Below are 20,881 nucleotides of genomic sequence, written 5' to 3'. Positions count from 1 at the left end.
ACTTCAAATGATGGATCAACAAAATAGGAAGCTAGCAAACTTGTTGAACGACATAAGCAAACGATGTACTTGATAGACATAGGCAAACTTGTTCAAACCCTGACACACATAACATAAGGTAGTTGGTTCAACATAACGAAAGCAAATTACAAATCTGAAACAACAAGATTAAGGACAGGCAGAAGTGCGAGCAACACGAATGCAGACTTTCGTGCATCTTCATCCCGCGAAGTTGCAGTGGTAGTAGGGGTCAGCCTCCTGCTCTTTTGAAATATCCCAACTTGTCATCATGTTGTCGATTGTCTTCCATGACTTGTACGTTGCGTACGCATCTATTCCTGCGTACGTGATGAGGTTGTCTGGAAGCGGGCTGGTCCCCCACAGTTTGTGGTCTCCCCTGTCCATCTTATTCTTCATGGCGCTGTAGAATGGGTGGATTACGCCGCCTGCAACATCGGCCAAGGAGTCGTAGTATTTGTTGGTCTTTGGATCTTTCCACTTGCGCTGCATGTCGATGAAGTTGTTGGGGTTGATCTCCAAACCAGACTTGTTCAGCATCGGGTTGTCACCTCCAATGCTGAAACCGAGAAATGTGTACAATTTCTCCTCCTGCAGGAAGTCTTTGAGGCGCTTGGGCCTGCAAGAGGGAGGACACACATTTAAAGTTTAGTCTTCTTTTTTGAATATTTAATTCTTCTGCTTTTTGGTTTTACAAGTGATAATCCATGAGGTAGATGCTTATATAGTATAAGTTATGGACGAATGTAGTTCAGAAACTAGTACACAAAGTCCTGAAATTAAATTCAACTACACCATGTTATTTTTCTTTTTTGCTATCTTAAGTGCTTCACCAAATGCTTCACCAAATTCAAGAATCATTTTACCAGATTCAATGATATATGTGCTGCTTGATTCAAGTTTAGTTTTCTTTTTTGTTGAATAAAAGACCTATAACAGTGCTTGATACATCTTTGTGCATCAATTCTATATCAAGTTGAGAAATTAATTTGAGAAACATGTGCATCAAGATATGGACCTATACCACTTCACCAAACACCTTTTAATACATCAATTCTATAAACTATACTAGTGCATCAAGATCAGAATCTATGCTAGTACATCAAGTTCAGAAATTAATTTGATGCATCAAGTTCAGAATTCTATAAACATTTTTTCAGATGCTAATCTAGTGAAACAATCCACTTCACAATTCCAGAAATGCATGTAACTTGAGAAACATGTACTCGTGCATCCACTTCACAAACTATAGTAGTTCATCTAGTTGGGAAACAAGTTTAATGAAGTTTTTAGTGAGTAGTACTAGTACAACAGATGAATGAACAGTAGTATGGGTTACCATTTTGTGGCTGCTACGATGTGGTACACCAAGCAGAGTTCCTCGATGCACAACTATAGGACTGCCGCCATCTGTGGAGGTTCATCGTCGCTGGTGAACTCCACATCAACTCCGATGAAGCTCGGATACAAGCCGCCGCCCTTCATCCTGAGCCTGCTCATCACCTCATCGGCCTTGTCTGGTTTGTTGGTGCAGACGATCTCCAGCGTCTCTTTGCCGTGGAACTCAACCCCTGTGAGGGTTCTCGTGTACTCGCGCTTCTCGCCGGGGACGTGAACGTCGACGAGGTTGCTGCTCTTGTCCGACGGCTCGCCATGATGATGCTTGGAGGACGGTTCCTCCGCCATCGCCTTCCTCTGGCGACTGTGGGCTTGGGAGAGAGAAGTTTGTGGTTTGTGTGCAGTGGAGATTGAAGCGGCAATGGTGGTTTCTGGCAATGAGGCAGAGATGGAAGACAATGGGGTATTTTGCAGTGCGTCGACGGGGATGTGTGGGAGGCGGTTCGTCGGGGGCGTGGGTGTGGTGGTCGTGGGGGTCCCCGTTTGCAGTCCCTTGTCGCAACCGCTCAGTGGGTGCCGCGGGTGGTGGCCTGGAAGAAGCAACCGTCCAAGTCAAATGGTTTTTACTGCTGCACTGACTTGTCTTGTCAAGCTGTACTTATGACCTGCTAAATCCCACTTGCACGTCTCAGGGGTGGTGATGATGGCATTTTGGACTGTTTAGGTGACGTATGCTTTGTGATGTTTTTCCATGTGGGTGTTAAGTATTGCTTTTCCACTGAAGTCTTATAGACTAGTTTATCTCAAAACATTTTTCAATGCCCTGGGAGTTGTTGCTCAAAACTGTTACTTATTTTATTTTCATCTGTACTAACCTAAGTTAGGCCTTTATAGTTTTTGTATTCTCATTTTAGTGCACTTATGGTTTAGTGTTGTGTGAACTGAAATGTAATTTCATACAGCGTGCGGTTTTGAAATTTGGTGTCACACTGGTGTGAGTGGCCTAACTGATCCTGCTTTTTTAGTACTGATGTCATATGTATGTTTGAACTGAGTTTTTTTGTTTTCTTGGGTGGTTTGGGGGACTGAGATTATTTTACGACCAGATCGTTCGTTGAGGTGTGTACATATTTTATATAAATTAGAAATTTAGCAGAATTGACAAATAAATTCTATTTGAACTTCTTGCATTTTAGTAGTTGAAGTAGTCAGAATTTATATAAATAATAAATTTAGCATAATTGACAAACATTATATATTTGAACTTCTTTTATTTTAGTAGTTGAACTTGTCAAAATTTATATAAATAAGAAATTTAGCATAATTGACAAACATTATATGTTTTGAACTTTTTGCATTTTAGTAGTTGAACTTGTTAGATTTTATATAAATAAGAAATTTAGCATAATTGACAAACATTATATGCTTTGAACTTTTTGCATTTTAGTAGTTGAACTTGTCAGATTTTATATAAATAAGAAATTTAGCATAATTGACAAACATTATATGTTTGAACTTTTTGTATTTTAGTAGTTGAACTTGAAAGTAATATTTAATTCGGTTTTTTAAATTATGTACATTTAACAGATAGGCTATTAAGTTCTCTTCTTTTTAGAGGTTCATTGTTTTTGTATCATATTTTCTCCCTTTTTATCATCCGTGGTGCAGAGCTAAAATTATTTATATTTATATTTTTTGTATTTAAATTTATTGCCTGCGAACTAGTATTTGAATTTATATATTTTCAGTTTCGAACATTTTTCTTGTAGTTTATATTTCTTTGTGTCGCCCTCTGGTTTGTTTAACTGGGCTTATTGGTGGGGTGTTTGTAAACGATGCAGGCTATTGGGCCGTTTTCCAGCCCAGATAGCTCGTCCGCGCGGCTGTGCAGTGCGGCGTGCGCATGCGCTCTGGGTTTAGTCCCACCTCGCTAGTCGAGGGGGCTCCGGACCTGTTTATAAACGCAGACGAGGCTCACTGGTCGAACTCCTCTGAATACTTACCTGAGCGCTTATACAGGGCGCTAGCTCTCTCTCATGACCTGTGGGCCCTGATCGGTGGGCCCGGCGTTGTGCGAATTACTAGGGATTTGCCTATGGGCTCGAGTTCAAGTATCTAGCAGCGTCAGGGCCTGCGCCTGACCTTGGGCGGTCAATTTTTTCTTTTTTTGTTTGTTTGAATCTAGTACTTGACTCCACCAGTAACTTGGACTGAAATTTTTTGTTCTAGTTCTGTCAGTTTTGTGTAAGTGTAATCTAAGATGTACTTGCGTGTAGACTTAGTTGTACTGATAGTCCATTCATAGTAGCGCTTATAGACTGATGCTTCTTTGTACTTTTTATTGTAGTAAGTATCTACTGTCTGATCAAGTGTACTAGTACTGTCATTCTTAATCTGCAAGCGACCAACATAATTGTGTGCTGATGCTTCTTAACTTTTTCTGTTTGTAGTACTTGTTAATTTTCTAGCAGCTACATATGAATGAGAACACTACATGAAGTACTAAGAATTTTTGCTTCAACTTTCGAAGCGTTGTTAAGCAACTCAAATTGTGCTGATTGTTCTCAACGTTATGTTTTCTATACAATACTGAATCGAAACTAGACATGGAACAACGTTGTGTGATTATTTGCATCATAACTAGTACTTTAGAGCAGCCACAAAGTTCCATTCAGAAGCTACTTTTGAATTTGAAATGATGGATTAACAACATACGAAGCTACCAAACTTATATAATGAGATAAGCAAAACATTGTACTTGATGACATAAGTAAACTTGTTCAACCATGACAAGCACGACATAATCATACTGGTTCAACCCAACAAGAGCAAACTACTAATTTGAAACAACAAGATAAAAGGCAAGCACAAGCGGAAGTAAAACGAAGGCAGGCTCTGATGTATCTTCATCCCATATAGGGGCAATAGGGGTGGTCGTTGAATTACACAGCCTCTCGCTCTTTTGCAAATTCCGAACCATCTGTGATGTAGTCGATTATGATCCATGACTTGTACGTGGCGTACGCATCTACTCCTGCGTACTCGATGAGGTTGTCTGGCAGCGGGCTGGTCCCCCACAGTTTGTGGTCTTCCTGCGTGTTGATGTTCTTCTTCATGCCTTTGTAGAATGGGTGGATGACGCTGGCTGCAACATCGGTCAAGGAGTCGTACTCTTTTCCGGTGTATGGAACTCTCCACTTGCGCTGAATGTCGATGAACTTGTTGGGGTTGATCTCCAAACCGGACAACTTTAGCTTCTCTTTGTCGCATTCAATCCTGAAACCGGCAAATGTGAACAACGTCTCATGCTGCAGCATGTCGTTCAGCGCTTGGGCCTGCAAGGGGAGAGACATTTTGAAAATTAGCATTACTTTGATGTTTGAATTATTCATTTTTGTTTTGTTTTACAAGCGATGAATCCATGAAGTAGTTGTTTATGTAGGATAAATAATGGATGAATGTACTTCAAAAACTAGAAAACAAAGTTCTGAAATTAAATTAAGTACATCATGTTATTCTTCTTTTTGGATTATACATAGTATCAGTCAATGTTGTATGTTCTGCTTTGGTACTAGTTTAGTTTACTTTTGTTGAATAGGATAACACATAACCAGTGCTTCACCAAGTCCTTAGTTTATTTTCTTATGAAAATAACATTAGATCAAATTCAGAAAATACTTCACTACATCAAGTTCAGAAACATCTTTTTAATACATCGAGTACATAAACTACACTATTGGATCAAGTTTAGAAACTACACTAGTCGATCAACTTCAGAAATTAATCTTCCGCAAGATTTTCCAAATAGTAATCCAGTGCATCAGGTTCAAAAATACATTTATAGTGTATCTACTTGAGAAAATGCAGTAGTGCATCCACTTTTCAGAAACACACTAGTACATCTAGTTGGGAAACAAGTCTGATGAAATTTTTAGGATACAGTACTAATAAAACAGATAAACCAAACAGGGCAAATGAGTAGGATGGCTCACCATTTTGTGGCTGCTGCGATGTGGTACACCAAGCAGAGCTCATCGACGCACAACTGCAGGACTGCTGCCATCTGGGGAGGTTCATCTTCGTTGGTGTAGTGCACACCAACGCCTACGATCCTACGACGCTGGCCGCAAGCCTGCTTCCAGAGCCTGGAGATCACCTCGCCGGCCTTGTCTGGTTCGCTGGTGCAGACGGTCTCCAGCGTCTCCTTGCCGTGGAGCTCAACCCCTATGAGGGTTTTGGTGTACTTGCGCTTCTCACCGGGGATGTGAACGTCGACGAGGTTGCTGCTCTTGTCCGACGGCTCGCCTTGATGACGCTTGGCAGACGGTTCCTCCGCCATCGCCCTCCTCCGGCGGCTGTGGGCTTGTGAGAGAGAAGTTTGTGGTTTGTGTGCAGTGGAGATGGAAGTGGCAATGGTGGTTTGTGGGAATGAGGGAGAGATGGAAGAGAATGGGGTTTTTTGTAGTGCGTCGATGGGGATTTGTGGGAGGCGGTTCGTCGGGGGCGTGGGTGTAGTGGGTGTAGTGGCGTGGGGTCACCGTTTGCAGTCCCTTGAGACAACCGCTCAGTGGGTGGCGCGGGTGGTGCCTGGAAGAAGTAACCATCCAAGTCAAATGGTTTTTACTGCTGCACTGACTAGTCTTGTCAAGTTGTACTTATGACCTGCTAAATCCCACTTGCACATCTCAGGGGTGGTGATGATGGCATTTTACTGTCGCACTGATTCGTCTTGTCAAGCTGTACTTATTAGCTGCTTATCCCACTTGCACGTGTCAGGGTTGGTGATGATGGAGGTCTGCACTCCTCTACTGTGGTACTTGGACTGGTGATTGAAGTGTAATTGAACTTACCAAATACCAGTGAGACTATGTGTGATGCTAATGTTTTTTAAAACAATTTTTTTATTTTTTAAAGGATTGTTTATATCAAGATAATCTCTGAGTATTTTTTACAGATAAATTAGATTTTCATCAGTACAGAATGTATTATATTCGCATTTTGCTTGAGGTAATTATTTTTATGTACTGATGGTCTTTCTGAATTGGGACTGGCAGAAGCAGACATAGCTTTGTTTTTTAAAAACGATGTTTTTTTGAGGTGTTCACGGGTGTGTTTGTTTTACTATGCCTTTGTACTAACGACTGAGAATTATCAGTACTGATGTACTATAAGAGTTTAAATTTTCCTTAACATATTTTTGCTGAGTTACTGGTCGACAGTAGTGTTTGCGTCAGATAAATCCAGATAAGTTTTTTCAAATGTATTTGTGACTGCATTCAAAAGGATTATCAAATGGTTGACATAATAATGTCACTGCTCCAGCGGGCACAAATCACAAATTATATCAGTACTGATGTGTACTCTGCCTTGTAGTGACGATTGAGAATTATCAGTACTGATGTAGTATAAGAGTTTAAATTCTCCTTAACATATTTTTGCTGAGTTACTGGTCGACAGTAGCGTTTGCGTCAGATAAATCCAGATAAGTTTTTTCAAATGTATTTGTGACTGCATTCAAAAGGATTATCAAATGGTTTACATAATAATGTCACTGGTCTAGCGGGCACAAATCAAAAATTATATCTTAACTATAGTACTGATCGAGAAATCGACGATAAAGCTAAATAAGTTTTGGTAACGACAGTGTTTCTGAAATGTTTCCTCATTGTGTGCCGAGGCAACTGAGACTACAAGCTTATTTTTTAGTTGACGCAGTAGCATAACCACTATGTATTGTTCAGTCTTGAGCTTCTCCTAACCGGCCCCGAATGTTGTGCCTTGCCGGCGCCCTTTCCTGGTTGAGCCTTGGCAGCTTCATCGTCAGTTTTAGTTTCCTCGTCCCCGACACTGTCATCTTCATTGTCTTCGTCTGATTGGTCGTCATTCTCGTCAAACTCTTCTTCTTCATCGTCTTCATTTGATTTTTTGGAACTCTGTACCTTGCCCTGTTTATGTTCAGCGCCACTGACCTCCTTGCCCACTTTGCACGTGCGGGCATTATGTCCATCAGTTCCCCCACACTTGCGGCAAGTGTAGCTGTTACGTGTGTTGTCTCCATTGGTAGAAACCTGGGTGGCTCCAATCTGCTTGTGCAGCATTTGCTTGTTGACAGTGGCATCTGTGCGGAGTGGGCATGTGCGGTAGTTATGGTTGCTCACGACGTTGCAGAATCCGCATGACCTTATCCCTAGAGGTTTGCCGTCCGGGCCAAATTCCACGCGCTTGATGGGGCGTGGCGGCTTTTTGGCTGCTGCTTTCGCTGCTTGCGTTTTACTCTTCCTTCCCTTTGTGTTTGAGAATATGGGTGGTTTAATCACCCTTTCCTATTGCTGCCGGTAGGATGTCCTGTTGTCATGTCGTTCACCTACAGCACCATCAATCTCATGATCTTGCATGTGAGCATGCTGCTCTTGAGTGTGCACATGGGCAAGCTCTGGTTGTTGTTGCTCATCTTCCTCGTTGTCGAACGGGTCAATAGCTCCCAGATGGTTCATCTCGGATAACATTGTAGCAATATCCTGCTCAATTGCTTCATTGTCCGCGACACCTCCATTTTCAGCAGAATGCATGGCGTCGAGTTCTTGTTCAAGTTTGTCCATGACGACCCGTGACCTCGCCATTTGCTCTTGGCTTCTCAAGCTTTTTCTGTGCACCCTCATGTTCAGCGTCAGCAGTGAGCTTTCAATGCAGTATTGGGATGCCTTGTTTGACGCTACTGTCCTCAAGTCATTTCTGTTGAATGTTGGCTAGATGTTCGGGCGTTTGGTGTATCTCCTGAAGATGTATTTCTCTGGAACGCTGGCAGCCTTAATTGTCTGCATCATGCACAGGACATGCACGCAGAAAAGACCTGTATTTTTTTGGAAGAGGTGCATGTTTTTTGTCATTTCATTCGAAGAAAAACTTTGCAAAAAAAGGTAGTACAGTATCTAACATCTTTTTTTAGTCCTCACATGTGTGGTCCATAGCCTGCATTCGCACTCATATGTTTCTCCCACGGGGTCTGCAACCACCTGGAATGCGTGCTGAGACCACGCAGACAGTTTTTGCGGGTTGTTGTAGCGCACGAGGTACTTTGTGGGTTGTTCCGTCTCTGTCGCCGTGAAGAGTGTGCTCAGTTTTAGCCTTTTTCTGATCTCGCTGTACATAGCTCGTGAGTAAACCTTTGCCATCTGGGTGTCAAACCCATAGAAGGTCAGCGTGTTTTGTTCCTTCTGCACATGCAAGAATGATGACCAAATTATTAGTTTTCTCGCAGCAAAAACTTGTCTAACTAATAAAGTTTTACTTTAGTAAGCATGTTTTTTTGTCTCACGACAGGTGATAGAGCTATACCCTGTTACCCATTGTCTCTTGGTTCTCTGTCTGCCTCCTGGTTTTGACGCAGGAGTTTACCTGGCTGACAAACCGGTGTAGGTTTTTTCTCTAACTTACAAAGTTCTTCTTGAGCACATAGTTCATGCTCTCACTTCGTTGTGTCGATGTCATTTTGGCGCAGAAAATTTCTTTGAAGTAGGCTGATATCCATTTCTCACGCTCGTTCCACATGGCCACCATCGTGGCATCATCATGGAGGTTGTACCTATCCACGAGTCCTTTCCAGGCATCCTCGAACTCAGTTGGCATGAGGGGCCAGTTGAGGGTTGATGTGAATTCATCCTTAAAGTCTTTGTGCAGGTAGTACAGGTATGCGAGGTGTTCCTTGTACTTCTTCCTAATGTGCCAGCGGCACAGCTTGTGTACTGTGTTCTTGAAAGCATCTGGGGTCGCTGAAGACATTGCCAGGCACTGGTCTGGTAATGAGAAAAGAGACGTGGAGTGGTCAGCAGATGGTGGTGCATATATACAAATAGAACTGACACAACATTTTTACTGTGTTATTTTCCTTTTATTTTGGGGGGGGGGGGGGGGTTGGGGTGGTTGGGGGTGGTTTTGGCGGTTGTACCTGTGAGGATGCATGTAGGAGCCTTCCCTCTCATGCACCTTAAAAATGTCTTGAACAGCCATCTGAATGAATCTGCATCCTCGTCTCTTATCAGGGCGAAACCAAAGAATGTAGTCTGTAAGTGGTTGTTAGTACCGACAAACACCCCAAGTGGCATATGGTACTTCTAGGTCTTATATGTGGTGTCAAATGTTACGCAGTCACCAAAGTCCTGATAGGCCCCTCGGCAGCTTGCGTTCGCCCAGAATATGTTCTTAACTCTGTCGGACTCATCGAGTTGCATGTCACAGAAGAATTCCCTGTTTATAGATTTCATCTCCCTAAAGAAGCTGACAGTCTTTAGGACATCGTCCACATCATCCATCCATGAATTCTTTGCTTTCCTGCATATTAAAAGTTCATTCAAAAATGCATGTTGAACTGGCGTCAGGTCATGCGTTGCGTAATATGTTTGTACTGACAGAGGAAAAAAGACGGAAGCGGTTTATGGGAGGAGAACAATTTTGTACTTACAGGTTAATCAGGTCTTTGGCATTCATTTCGAGGAAGTAGCTACCAGGGTCATCACCACCCAGTATGCTCATGATTTGCACGTGTTCAATGCCTTTGAACTGCAGGTACTTGACGTATTCCAAGATTGTTTTGTCAAAGTTTTTGTGGGAGTGCAAGAAGACAAGCATTTGCGGAGTGAGCTGTAGCATGTGGTTGTGTTCCCAGACTCTGTTTTACGACAAATGTTCCATCCTTTTCCTTCTTCAGCCTCATTTTAGCCCCGCGGTTAGTCCTGGCTGTCGTCTTGTTCCGCTGTCTATCTACTTCAGACACCTTTGATTCATAGACTCCATACCACGTGCAATAAATGTAGGCTCTGGTCTTAAACTTGGGGCCCTCCTTGACAGCAAAACCTGCGTGCTTCGCATAGACGTTGTAGAAGTTCTTTGCTTCTTCGAAAGTTTCATAGCGCATCTCTAGTCTTGGCAGAACGTAAGGTTCAATGTTAGGTGGCTGCACGCAACAGTGAGCAAACAAAAACGCAGTTATGAAAATGTTAGATGGGGTGGTCACATTACCATGGTATGGACTATGCTTGTATGTTTTTTTTCTATATGGATACTTACATGTGTATAGCTCTGTGTTGCCGCCGGTGTTTGTTGTTCACCCTGGTGTATGGGCGTGGGTGGTGTCACCCTTGGCACATGCAGCAATGCATCTCTTGGAGGGAGCAATGTTGACGAAGATCTCCGTCTCTCATTGTACAGCCGTCTCCCCTCAGATTCATTGCGAGGTTGCTCCTGTCTATATGGCTCATATGTTGTACTTTGGAACCTGCTAGAGTGGCCAAAATTTCTGTCTCTTTGGCCTGGTCTTCCCGTCACAACCGCTTTTGCAGCACGGATGATTGATGTTGACGGAGCGACTGGTGGAAGCCTTGTTGCAACCCATCCACGGCTCCCTGTCCTTGCCTTTCTGCATGCGCTAGGGAAGGAAAACATCTGTTGTTGTGGAAATTGTTGGCCTTGTTGCAACCCAGCAGTGGCAAAGCTTGTATTCCCAGATATTGGTGTTTGCTGCATAGAAGAACCTATCCGTGCTTCTAATGATTCCGGTGTATCTTGAAATCTTCCTGTATTGTTGAAGTATCCATGTTGTATTTCTAGTGTTACCCAACCAGGTGGTGCCCCATATCTGCTTGGCTCATCAAACGCTCGCTGCGTGTGCCGCCTTGCATGCTTCTGCAATGACATTCAACAGTTTTGGGATTAATCTTTTCTGTATTTTTCTCGTATACATGCTATGGGTAACATGTCATGCACTGAAGGCAATGTACAAGTTGAACTTGCATCGCTGACCGTTATTTAAACTTTGTTCTCCATTTTGTATCTGGTTTCGTGTTCAGTCGAACTGATGAACGTACATGTTCAACACTGATGTACTGATGTACTGTTTTTTAGCACTGCTTGTAAACTGAACATTGAACATCAGAGACGTATGGATATGCATATATATATAAAACTGATGCATGTCTTCTCTTTTGTTCATCTATAACTTAAGCAACTACACTAGAAGTACTCCTAGTTTATGTATCATTGAACTTACTGTGTAACAAGTGTATATTTTTTTCAACAACATTCTTTCACTAGTTCGAACTGACGCAACTACACAGCATGTACTATTAGAAATAACATCATACAACTTGCAGTGGTACCTGAACCTTATATAAAGCCTAGTAGCTCCTTGGACTGATGCATAAGTTTATGTTTTTTGGCTTGAACTGAAGCTAGCATATTAGAGGTACCGACAGTAACCTCAACATCCAAATTGTGCAGCAAGTGGCAGGGGTGTAATGCACTGATCAAGCATTTGCAATGTACTATCAGGTTCTTCTTCATAGCAGGACTGATGAACTGATGGACTGACACAAACGTGGGAAGCATACATTACCTCCAGTGGACTGACTTCTTCTTCTTCCTCTCGTGGGCGGCGTACTGGCATGTTCTTGGGAGGCGGCGCCATTGATGCAGCTCCTGCTTGTGGTGGACGTCTGGCGAAGAGGTCCGGGGAGGCAGCACCTTGCGGGGATCACTGCCCCGGAGAAGGAGCCCCGGCGACGGAGGGAGGCAGGAGGCGGGGATTTTTTTTTACTATATACTGCAATGCAACAGCATCACAGTCCTTTATTAATAATAAGAGAAGTATAGTTACAAGTTTACAACTTTACAAGAAAGAGAAGAGATACTTACAAGAAAAAGGTCTAAGAAAGGTTAGCTATCCAAGACAGTAAGCTATCTTTATATTTACATCTTATTCTATGAGACAGAAGAGAAATGTCATGGATAAAGTTCCTTCTCCAAGCTCTAAAAGAAGGTTGCTCATTTCTGAAGATCTTCCCATTCCTTTGTGTCCAAATATTCCAAGTAGCAGTGAAGACAACCTCAGTGAAAAAAGGATGACCGAAATCCCTCCTAACTGTTTGAGCCATCTCATATGTGGTTTGGTTCGGTTGAACGGACCTAGATATCCCAAGATAGTTCCAAACCCTTTGACTAAAATTGCAAGCAAAGAAAAGATGAGCCCGATCCTCATGTTGTGCAAGGTTACATAGCACACATGTGTCATCCTGAATGATCCAATGTCGACGTTGCATCATATCCCTAGTGTTCAAACGATCCATTAAGAGAAGCCAGCCAAACACTTTGAACTTGAGCGTGCATGCACACTTCCAAATCCATTTAAAGATGGGATCAACTAGTAGGTGTGAGAGGCATGAGTCATAGTACATCTTTGACATAAAAGCACCAGACTTCGAAGGCCATTTCCAAATGTCATTGCTCTCCCCATCCAGGTTGATCAAAGGTAGCACGGCCTGGAGCTGTGTGAATTCAGAATAAGCCTCCTGTGACAGAGGCACATGGAAGTGATCCAAGGCATTAGGCAGCTCCATAAACTCCTTGACAGTGATTGCATCATCAACTACAAATGAATGTAGCCTTGGGAAGCACTCGTGTAATAGGACAACACGATTTCCCAGCTGCCAACGATCGAGCCAAAAAAGCACCGTGTCGCCAACATGAACTTGTGGAACAGCGAGCTTGCAGAAATTGGTATATAAACGCATGACATCACGCCACCAAAAGGAGCCACAGATCTGGGTGCTTTGAGGTGGTGACGATGCGTAATAAGTGTCCCAAATTAAAGTTACCCAAGGCACATCAACCTTATTAAAGAACTTGAAGAGATGCTTTAGTAACAAAGCCTCATTTTGAATGCCCAAGTTAAGAACACCCAAACCACCGTATTTCTTAGGGCGACAGACCATATCCCAAGCAGCCAATGATTGGCGTGGGTTATCCGTGTTGCCTATCCACAGGCATTGTCGCATGATTCGCTCTAATTGCTGCAAAATGCCCTTGGGAAGAGATAAGGTACACAAGAAATATATTGGCATGGAGCAGAACACCGACTGTAGAAGTTGCAGTCGGCTTCCTTGATTTAGCAGGCATGAGGAAGCAAATAAGTGTCGCTCAACACGATCGACCAGAGGCGGCAGATCATAGATTGTAGGTCTAGAAGTTCCCATTGGCAATCCTAGATACGTGAATGGCATGGACCCAACGTCGCATCCGAGCAGAGAAGCCACCCTAGCACCTTCCTGATCACTCATATTGATTGGAATAAGTGAGGACTTACTAAAGTTGACACGTAATCCTGTTGACGCCGCAAAAGTGTCAAGCATCTCCGTGAAAGCAATAAGCTGATCATCGATCGCAGGCAGGACAATTAGAGTGTCGTCGGCATATTGTACAATCGGGTAGTCGCTGGAGCTGGTTGGGATTGGCAGTGAAAGGATGTTCATGGAACACATCTCTTTGACTACAGATTTTAATAAATCAACCGAGATCACAAACAGCAACGGCGATAGAGGATCCCCCTGACGCACGCCCGTTCTGCAAACAAAATGATTGCCCGGCACCTCGTTGAGAAGCACAGAAGAAGATCCCATAGACAATATGCTATTAATCCATCCAGTCCAACGGGAGTCAAAACCCTTGCATTGTAAAATTATGAGAATAACTTCATGCTCAATTGTGTCGAAGGCCTTCGTGAAATCCAGCTTAAGGAGGACGATGGGCCGCTTCGAGGCCTTGCATTGGTGTATATACTCAAAACACCAGGCTAGGCAATCTTGAATAGAACGACACCGAAGAAAACCATATTGATTGCGGTGGATGCATCTGAGGATCACTTTCTGTAAGCGGTTAGCAAGCAGCTTAGTTAAAAACTTCAAGCACATGTTGGTCAACGAGATGGGCCGAAAGTCACCGACAACTTCAGGGCTCAGCTTTTTGGGGATCAGAGTAATTAATGATGTGTTCAGACATTCCAGATTGCATCTGCCCTCATAGAACTCCTTCACAAGATGCATGAAATCCTCCTTTAGGATTGGCCAACACTTCTTTAAGAACAGGCCAGTAAAACCATCGGGACCAGGAGCATGATCCGTTGGCATGTTCTTAATGACAGATTCAACCTCGGAGTCTCTAAAAGGCTGGGATAAATCCTCAAGGCCATCAACACGCGCAATTAAGGTGTCCAAATCAAATCCATGCGGATTCCTTTTGCATTGCCCATACGCTGATTAAAATCAGACCAAAACATGCCAGCTAGTTGTTGATGATCCGAGACCACATCACCTGCTGCATTCTTAATTGAAGAAATTGTGTGTCTCCGAAACCTTTCAGTGGCCATGGCATGGAAATTTTTCGAATTTTCCTCACCAACTTTAATGCTTCGTATTGTACAACGTTGCTTCCAGTATACAAATTGCCAATGTAAGATATCCTCCAGATGCAATTTCAAAATTCGCCTGAAATTAAACTCCGGCCTAGTCAAGGTCCTAATCTCCTCAAGTCCATCAAAGTATAGAACCACTTTGTTGCAGTCTGAAATGAGCGCCTTAACTATGGATAGATTGAGATGCCATTTCTTGAGGACATATCGAAGAGCCTTGAATTTAGAGGAAATAGTTAAGGCAGCAGAGGATCTGGCCACAGACTTGTTCCAAACTTGAGCAACACAATCGTAAAAACCAGGCAAATCAATGACGGCCCCGTCGTTGGATCCGGCAACGGAGGGAGGCAGGAGGCGGGGATCACGGCCCTGTCGTGTTGAGGATCGTAGCAGAAATCAAAAAATTTCTACGCATCACCAAGATCCATCTATGGAGTTTACTAGCAACGAGAAGGAAGGAGTGCATCTACATACCCTTGTAGATCGCGAGCGGAAGCGTTCAAGTGAACGGGGTTGATGGAGTCGTACTTGTCGTGATCCAAATCACCGATGACCGAGCGCCGAACGGACAGCACCTCCGCGTTCAACACACGTACGAAGCAGCGACGTCTCCTCCTTCTTGATCCAACAAGGGGGAAGGAGAGGTTGATGGAGATCCAGCAGCACGACGGCGTGGTGGTGGAAGTAGCGGGGATCCCGGCAGGGCTTCGCCAAGCGCAAGCGGGAGGGAGAGGTGTCACGGGAGGGAGAGGGAGGCGCCAGGGGCTAGGGTACTGCTGCCCTCCCCCCCACTATATATAGGGGTCCTGGGGGGGCGCTGGCCCCCTGGAGATCCCATCTGAGGGGGGGGCGGCGGCCAAGGGGGTGGCTTGCCCCCCAAGCCAAGTGGGGCGCCCCCCCCCACCCCCAGGGTTTCCAACCCTAGGCGCAGGGGAGGCCCAAGGGGGGCGCACCAGCCCACCAGTGGCTGGTTCCCCTCCCCACTTCAGCCCATGGGGCCCTCCGGGATAGGTGGCCCCACCCGGTGGACCCCCGGGACCCTTCCGGTGGTCCCGGTACAATACCGATAACCCCCGAAACTTTCCCGGTGGCCGAAACTGGACTTCCTATATATAATTCTTCACCTCCGGACCATTCCGGAACTCCTCGTGACGTCCCGGATCTCATCCGGGACTCTGAAAAACTTTCGGGTTTCCGCATACTAATATCTCTACAACCCTAGCGTCACCGAACCTTAAGTGTGTAGACCCTACGGGTTCGGGAGACATGCAGACATGACCGAGACGACTCTCCGGTCAATAACCAACAGCGGGATCTGGATACCCATGTTGGCTCCCACATGTTCCACGATGATCTCATCGGATGAACCATGATGTCGAGGATTCAATCAATCCCGTATACAATTCCCTTTGTCAATCGGTACGTTACTTGCCCGAGATTCGATCGTCGGTATCCCAATACCTCGTTCAATCTCGTTACCGGCAAGTCACTTTACTCGTACCGTAATGCATGATCCCGTGACCAACCACTTGGTCACTTTGAGCTCATTATGATGATGCATTACCGAGTGGGCCCAGAGATACCTCTCCGTCATACGGAGTGACAAATCCCAGTCTCGATCCGTGTCAACCCAACAGACACTTTCAGAGATACCTGTAGTGTACCTTTATAGTCACCCAGTTACGTTGTGACATTTGGTACACCCAAAGCACTCCTACGGCATCCGGGAGTTACACGATCTCATGGTCTAAGGAAATGATACTTGACATTGGAAAAGCTCTAGCAAACGAACTACACGATCTTTGTGCTATGCTTAGGATTGGGTCTTGTCCATCACATCATTCTCCTAATGATGTGATCCCATTATCAATGACATCCAATGTCCATAGTCAGGAAACCATGACTATCTGTTGATCAACGAGCTAGTCAACTAGAGGCTCACTAGGGACATGTTGTGGTCTATGTATTCACACATGTATTACGATTTCCGGATAACACAATTATAGCATGAACAATAGACAATTATCATGAACAAGGAAATATAATAATAACCATTTTATTATTGCCTCTAGGGCATATTTCCAATAGTCTCCCACTTGCACTAGTCAATAATCTAGTTACATTGTGATGAATCGAACACCCATAGAGTTCTGGTGTTGATCATGTTTTTCTCTAGGGAGAGGTTTAGTCAACGGATCTGCTACATTCAGGTCCGTATGTACTTTACAAATATCTATGTCTCCATTTTGAACACTTTCACGAATGGAGTTGAAGCGACGCTTGATATGCCTGGTCTTCCTGTGAAACCTGGGCTCCTTGGCAAGGGCAATAGCTCCAGTGTTGTCACAGAAGAGAGTCATCGGGGCCGACGCATTGGGAATCACCCCTAGGTCGGTAATGAACTCCTTCATCCAGATTGCTTCTTGCGCTGCCTCTTTGGACGCCATGTACTCCGCTTCACATGTAGATCCCGCCATGACGCTTTGCTTGCAACTGCACCAGCTTACTGCCCCTCCATTCAAAATATACACGTATCCGGTTTGTGACTTAGAGCCATCCAGATCTGTGTCGAAGCTAGCATCGACGTAACCCTTTACGACAAGCTCTTTGTCACCTCCATATACGAGAAACATATCCTTAGTCCTTTTCAGGTACTTCAGGATATTCTTGACCTGTCGTGGAATTGTCACAGCAGATGTCTTTGGTGTGAGGACTTAGTCGCGAGGCCAACGCATCTATGGGGTAGCTTGAGAGGGGTTGGGCGGAATCGAGAGACGCAACACAAGACAAGGATTTAGACAGCTTCGGGCCCCGGCAAACATCATCCGGTAACAACCCTACATGATGTTTGTGGCTAGGTCTCATTATCATCATGAGGGAGTCGCCGGTAAGCCGGCTCTTTTATGTCTAGCCCTAGAGATTGTTTCTTGCTTGCCTCTCCTTCTTTGGGGAGCCCTGCCCCTCCTTATATAAGTTAGAGGGGCGGGTTACATGTGGATTCCTGGTAAGACTAGGACTAGTCTATCTTTTCTTACAAGTTTAATACAAGTCCGGGTCTTGCTTCCGCGTAAAGGAAATATTCGTCATCCCTTTCCTTTTAAGCCGGCCCACCATAACATGAGCCGGCCTTCTGGGCCTTGGGCCTAGTCTTCTATTTAACCCGCCGTCGGGGTCATCCGTGAGTCGTCAGGCTCGTGAGTCGTCTGACCAGTGAGCCGCCAGACCCGTGAGTCGCCAATTCTTCGGTGGGTCACGGTGAAGCGCCAAGTCCGGCCGGATCATACTTCCGGCCGGGTCATACCGCGGGGTATATCCCCGACATTAGCCCCCAGTTTAATTTGGATTTATCCATGTTAAACTAATCTGTAATATAAACACAAGAACAAATTTGACAGGTTGTGTTCCGGGTTAAATATTCTTTGTAAGCCGGCACTTGATCATCCTTAAGTCCTTGTCATCTCCTTCTTGATATGTATCCATAATCTCATAGCAAATCTCTTTAGCAGATATGTTCAAATTTTGGCAATGCAAAAAATCCAGATACTTCCTTTGAAAAATCCGGGTCAATAGGCCAGCTTCAGAGTCAATTTGCTGACATTGGTCTCTTGTTGAGAAATATTGTAAGAGATAATCCACTTGAGTCGGCTTTCAATGCTCTGAGTTGACAAAAATATTGGTCTTCAAATATTCAACTTATATTCAGCCGGCTTAAAGATATAAAACTTGCCGGTTTATGATTACCAAAATTGCCGGGTTATAAATAGATGATGCCGAGTCATAATTGTCGCCGACGCCGGTTTATGATTTTTGCAGACACCAGGTCAATCTGACTTACTCAAAACTGAGAATTTGAAGATATTTCTCCCTTATATCCATATTACCTGTAGCCCCCAAGGGCCGGTTTAATCAGCATGAATAAGCCGGGACTTATCACCATGGCTTTAAATAAAATCCAGTTGTGTAGCCCCCATGAGTCGGCTATAGTCATAGTAGTGTAGCCGGGTCATCCTAGCATTATCTTCAGCAGAGAGCAATATGCATTAGCCCCCAAGTGTCGGGTCATTATGTAATAATGAGCAGGGACTTTGTAAATATGATGATGTAAATTTGAGCAGTAACGTGTAGCCCCCAAGGGCCGGCTTAGTAAGATAATACTGAGCTGGGATTTTTCATTGGAAATAATATCATATGATGTAACCCCCATCCTGGGGCTTGAACCCACGTCCACAAGGTTAAGAGCTTTGTGCTTTACCAACTGAGCAGTGGATCCTTCAATATAATGGAATAAGGCTTGTGTATCTTGAATTTTAACAGGAGCAATTGGTAGCCCCCAAGGGCCGGCTCATTACGATGTGATGAGTCGGGTCTTCAATGAGGTGAGCAAACATGACTTTGCATTAGCCCCCAAGTGCCATGATGCATGCTGGCAGTGACATGGGACTTGCATATTTGATGTAATCTCAATTTGAATAATGTAGCCCCCAAGTGCCGGGTGTAAGCCTGCAGCGACTCGGGACTATTCCTTCCATTGTAGAATAAATCATATCCATTGATAAAATAATAGCCATCGCGCTGAAGTGACTTTGAAAACATCAATCATAATATTAGTTTCTGATAACCATAATAAAAGTCCAGCCATGTTGGCTATTAAAGATTTGACTAACCCGGTTTGAAAACCTCAATCATTCAAATCATAATGAAAATCCAGCCAAGTTTGGCTATTTAAAGATTTCAAATACCTTATCTGTTGACAAGTAAATCCGGAGTTTAAATACCCGGCGGCTCTTGGCCGATGGCGATTTAATACGCCTCCATTGTAAGCCGGAATTTTTATAACCCAGCTATTTATAGCCTTTGAGAAAATCAAGAATTGATAACCCTTTTGAGACACCAATTTCAATCTTTCGATCATGGGCTTGAACTGAATCATTTATGTAAGTCATAGCTCTGTAAATCCTGCACAGAGTTTAAACAACATATGCCCTGGCGACTTAACGTCAAAAGCCAGGGCGGGTAACCACCCAAATGTAGTCTTATACTGCACACAAGTAGATCACAAGATCCCTATGATCCCTTGAATGATACCGCCAGTTTATGTAACCCGGACAGTGAGGGTGAGAACCCAATTCTGTAAAAGCCGACACACATGATATTTTTGACAACTCAAATATTTGTGATTACAAAAACTGTATGAGAAACAGATAAAATTTTTGAGGCTTCTAATTCGAATACGATCAGTAAACCGTTCCAATGGGGTTAAGCTAAGATTTGAATACGATCATATAGCCCCCAGTGGCATTGGCGTTGCCGATCAAAATGGGTATCGACAGCTATGTTCTCTTTGGTTCGAATACGACCTATGTTTGAACAGGAAGCCCCCAAATGACCTTAAGAGTTGTTTAGCGACGCTGATTCGAATACGATCCACGTCGATTCCCAAAGGGGTTGAGCTATGATCCGGATACGATCAAGAAGCCCCCAAGTAGGTTCAGCAGTTTGCCAATCAAAAGGGTATCGACAGCTATGTTCTCTTTGGTTCGAATACGACCTATGTTTGAACAGGAAGCCCCCAAGTGACCATATAAGTTTAGGCATTGCACCGATCAAGAGGGTACTGATAGCTATGCCCGATGAGCAGGAAGCCCCCAAGTGACCATAATAAGATAAGCCGTAAGGCAGGATACCCATGTTTTGAACCGTGCACCATGGCACCAATTTATCTTTGGTAACCATTAATTGGTCTGAGAACTCGAACTTGCGAGAGATTAATTCTTTTTGAATCGGAAATTCTTAAGCCGGATATTGAGAGTTTCAAAGCTTTGTGAGAGACAAATTTACCTTGAGCCGGATTTTAATCCGGTATTCTTCTTTTTAAGCCGGATATTTTTCTGATGGCCTTTAAATTTGCATCGATAGAGCAGTAATCTCCAGGGCCGGGTTATTTTTTCCTCCAATGACCCGGAGTTCTTGAGCCTGCTGAAACTGGCACGATTTGTTGAGTCATGTCATTGTAGCCCCCGAGTCTCAAGACGACTCGAGGAGTTGGCTTGAGATTATCCATATTTGACCATAGTAGAAGGTGTATATCATTGGCGTTGATAGCGCGATGTGAATCCACAGAAGGTTGAAGGTGACTGCGGCGGGTTATAAATGATCCCGTATGAGCCGTGTCAGCAACTCGGCCAATGGTTCCTTCCAACTGGCTGTTGAAGTTAACCAAACTATAGTGGCGGTGATTTGTGCGCCTGCCCATTGAACCATCCAGTGCAGACGGCGGCTGATAATATATGA

At 44.1% G+C, this 20,881-nt stretch overlaps 2 protein-coding genes across 2 annotated transcripts; both read right to left on the bottom strand.

Moving 5' to 3' along the window:
* Window positions 1-219: 219 nt before the first annotated feature.
* Window positions 220-727, bottom strand: LOC141027108 (uncharacterized). Its single transcript, XM_073504040.1, has 2 exons — window positions 714-727; window positions 220-637 (listed from the first exon to the last, which is right to left on the bottom strand). Exons 1-2 carry the CDS (start codon window positions 725-727, stop codon window positions 220-222), a joined length of 432 nt encoding a protein of 143 aa, XP_073360141.1.
* Window positions 728-4,298: 3,571 nt separating this feature from the next.
* Window positions 4,299-5,695, bottom strand: LOC141027107 (uncharacterized). Its single transcript, XM_073504039.1, has 2 exons — window positions 5,349-5,695; window positions 4,299-4,632 (listed from the first exon to the last, which is right to left on the bottom strand). The coding sequence occupies exons 1-2, from the start codon at window positions 5,693-5,695 to the stop codon at window positions 4,299-4,301; spliced, it is 681 nt and encodes a 226-aa protein (XP_073360140.1).
* Window positions 5,696-20,881: the final 15,186 nt, after the last annotated feature.

The sequence above is a fragment of the Aegilops tauschii genome, chromosome 7, assembly GCF_002575655.3.
Source record: "Aegilops tauschii subsp. strangulata cultivar AL8/78 chromosome 7, Aet v6.0, whole genome shotgun sequence".
NCBI lineage: Eukaryota > Viridiplantae > Streptophyta > Magnoliopsida > Poales > Poaceae > Aegilops > Aegilops tauschii.
Note: the sequence above shows the minus strand (reverse complement) of the source record. Positions and strands in the feature narration are given on the sequence as shown.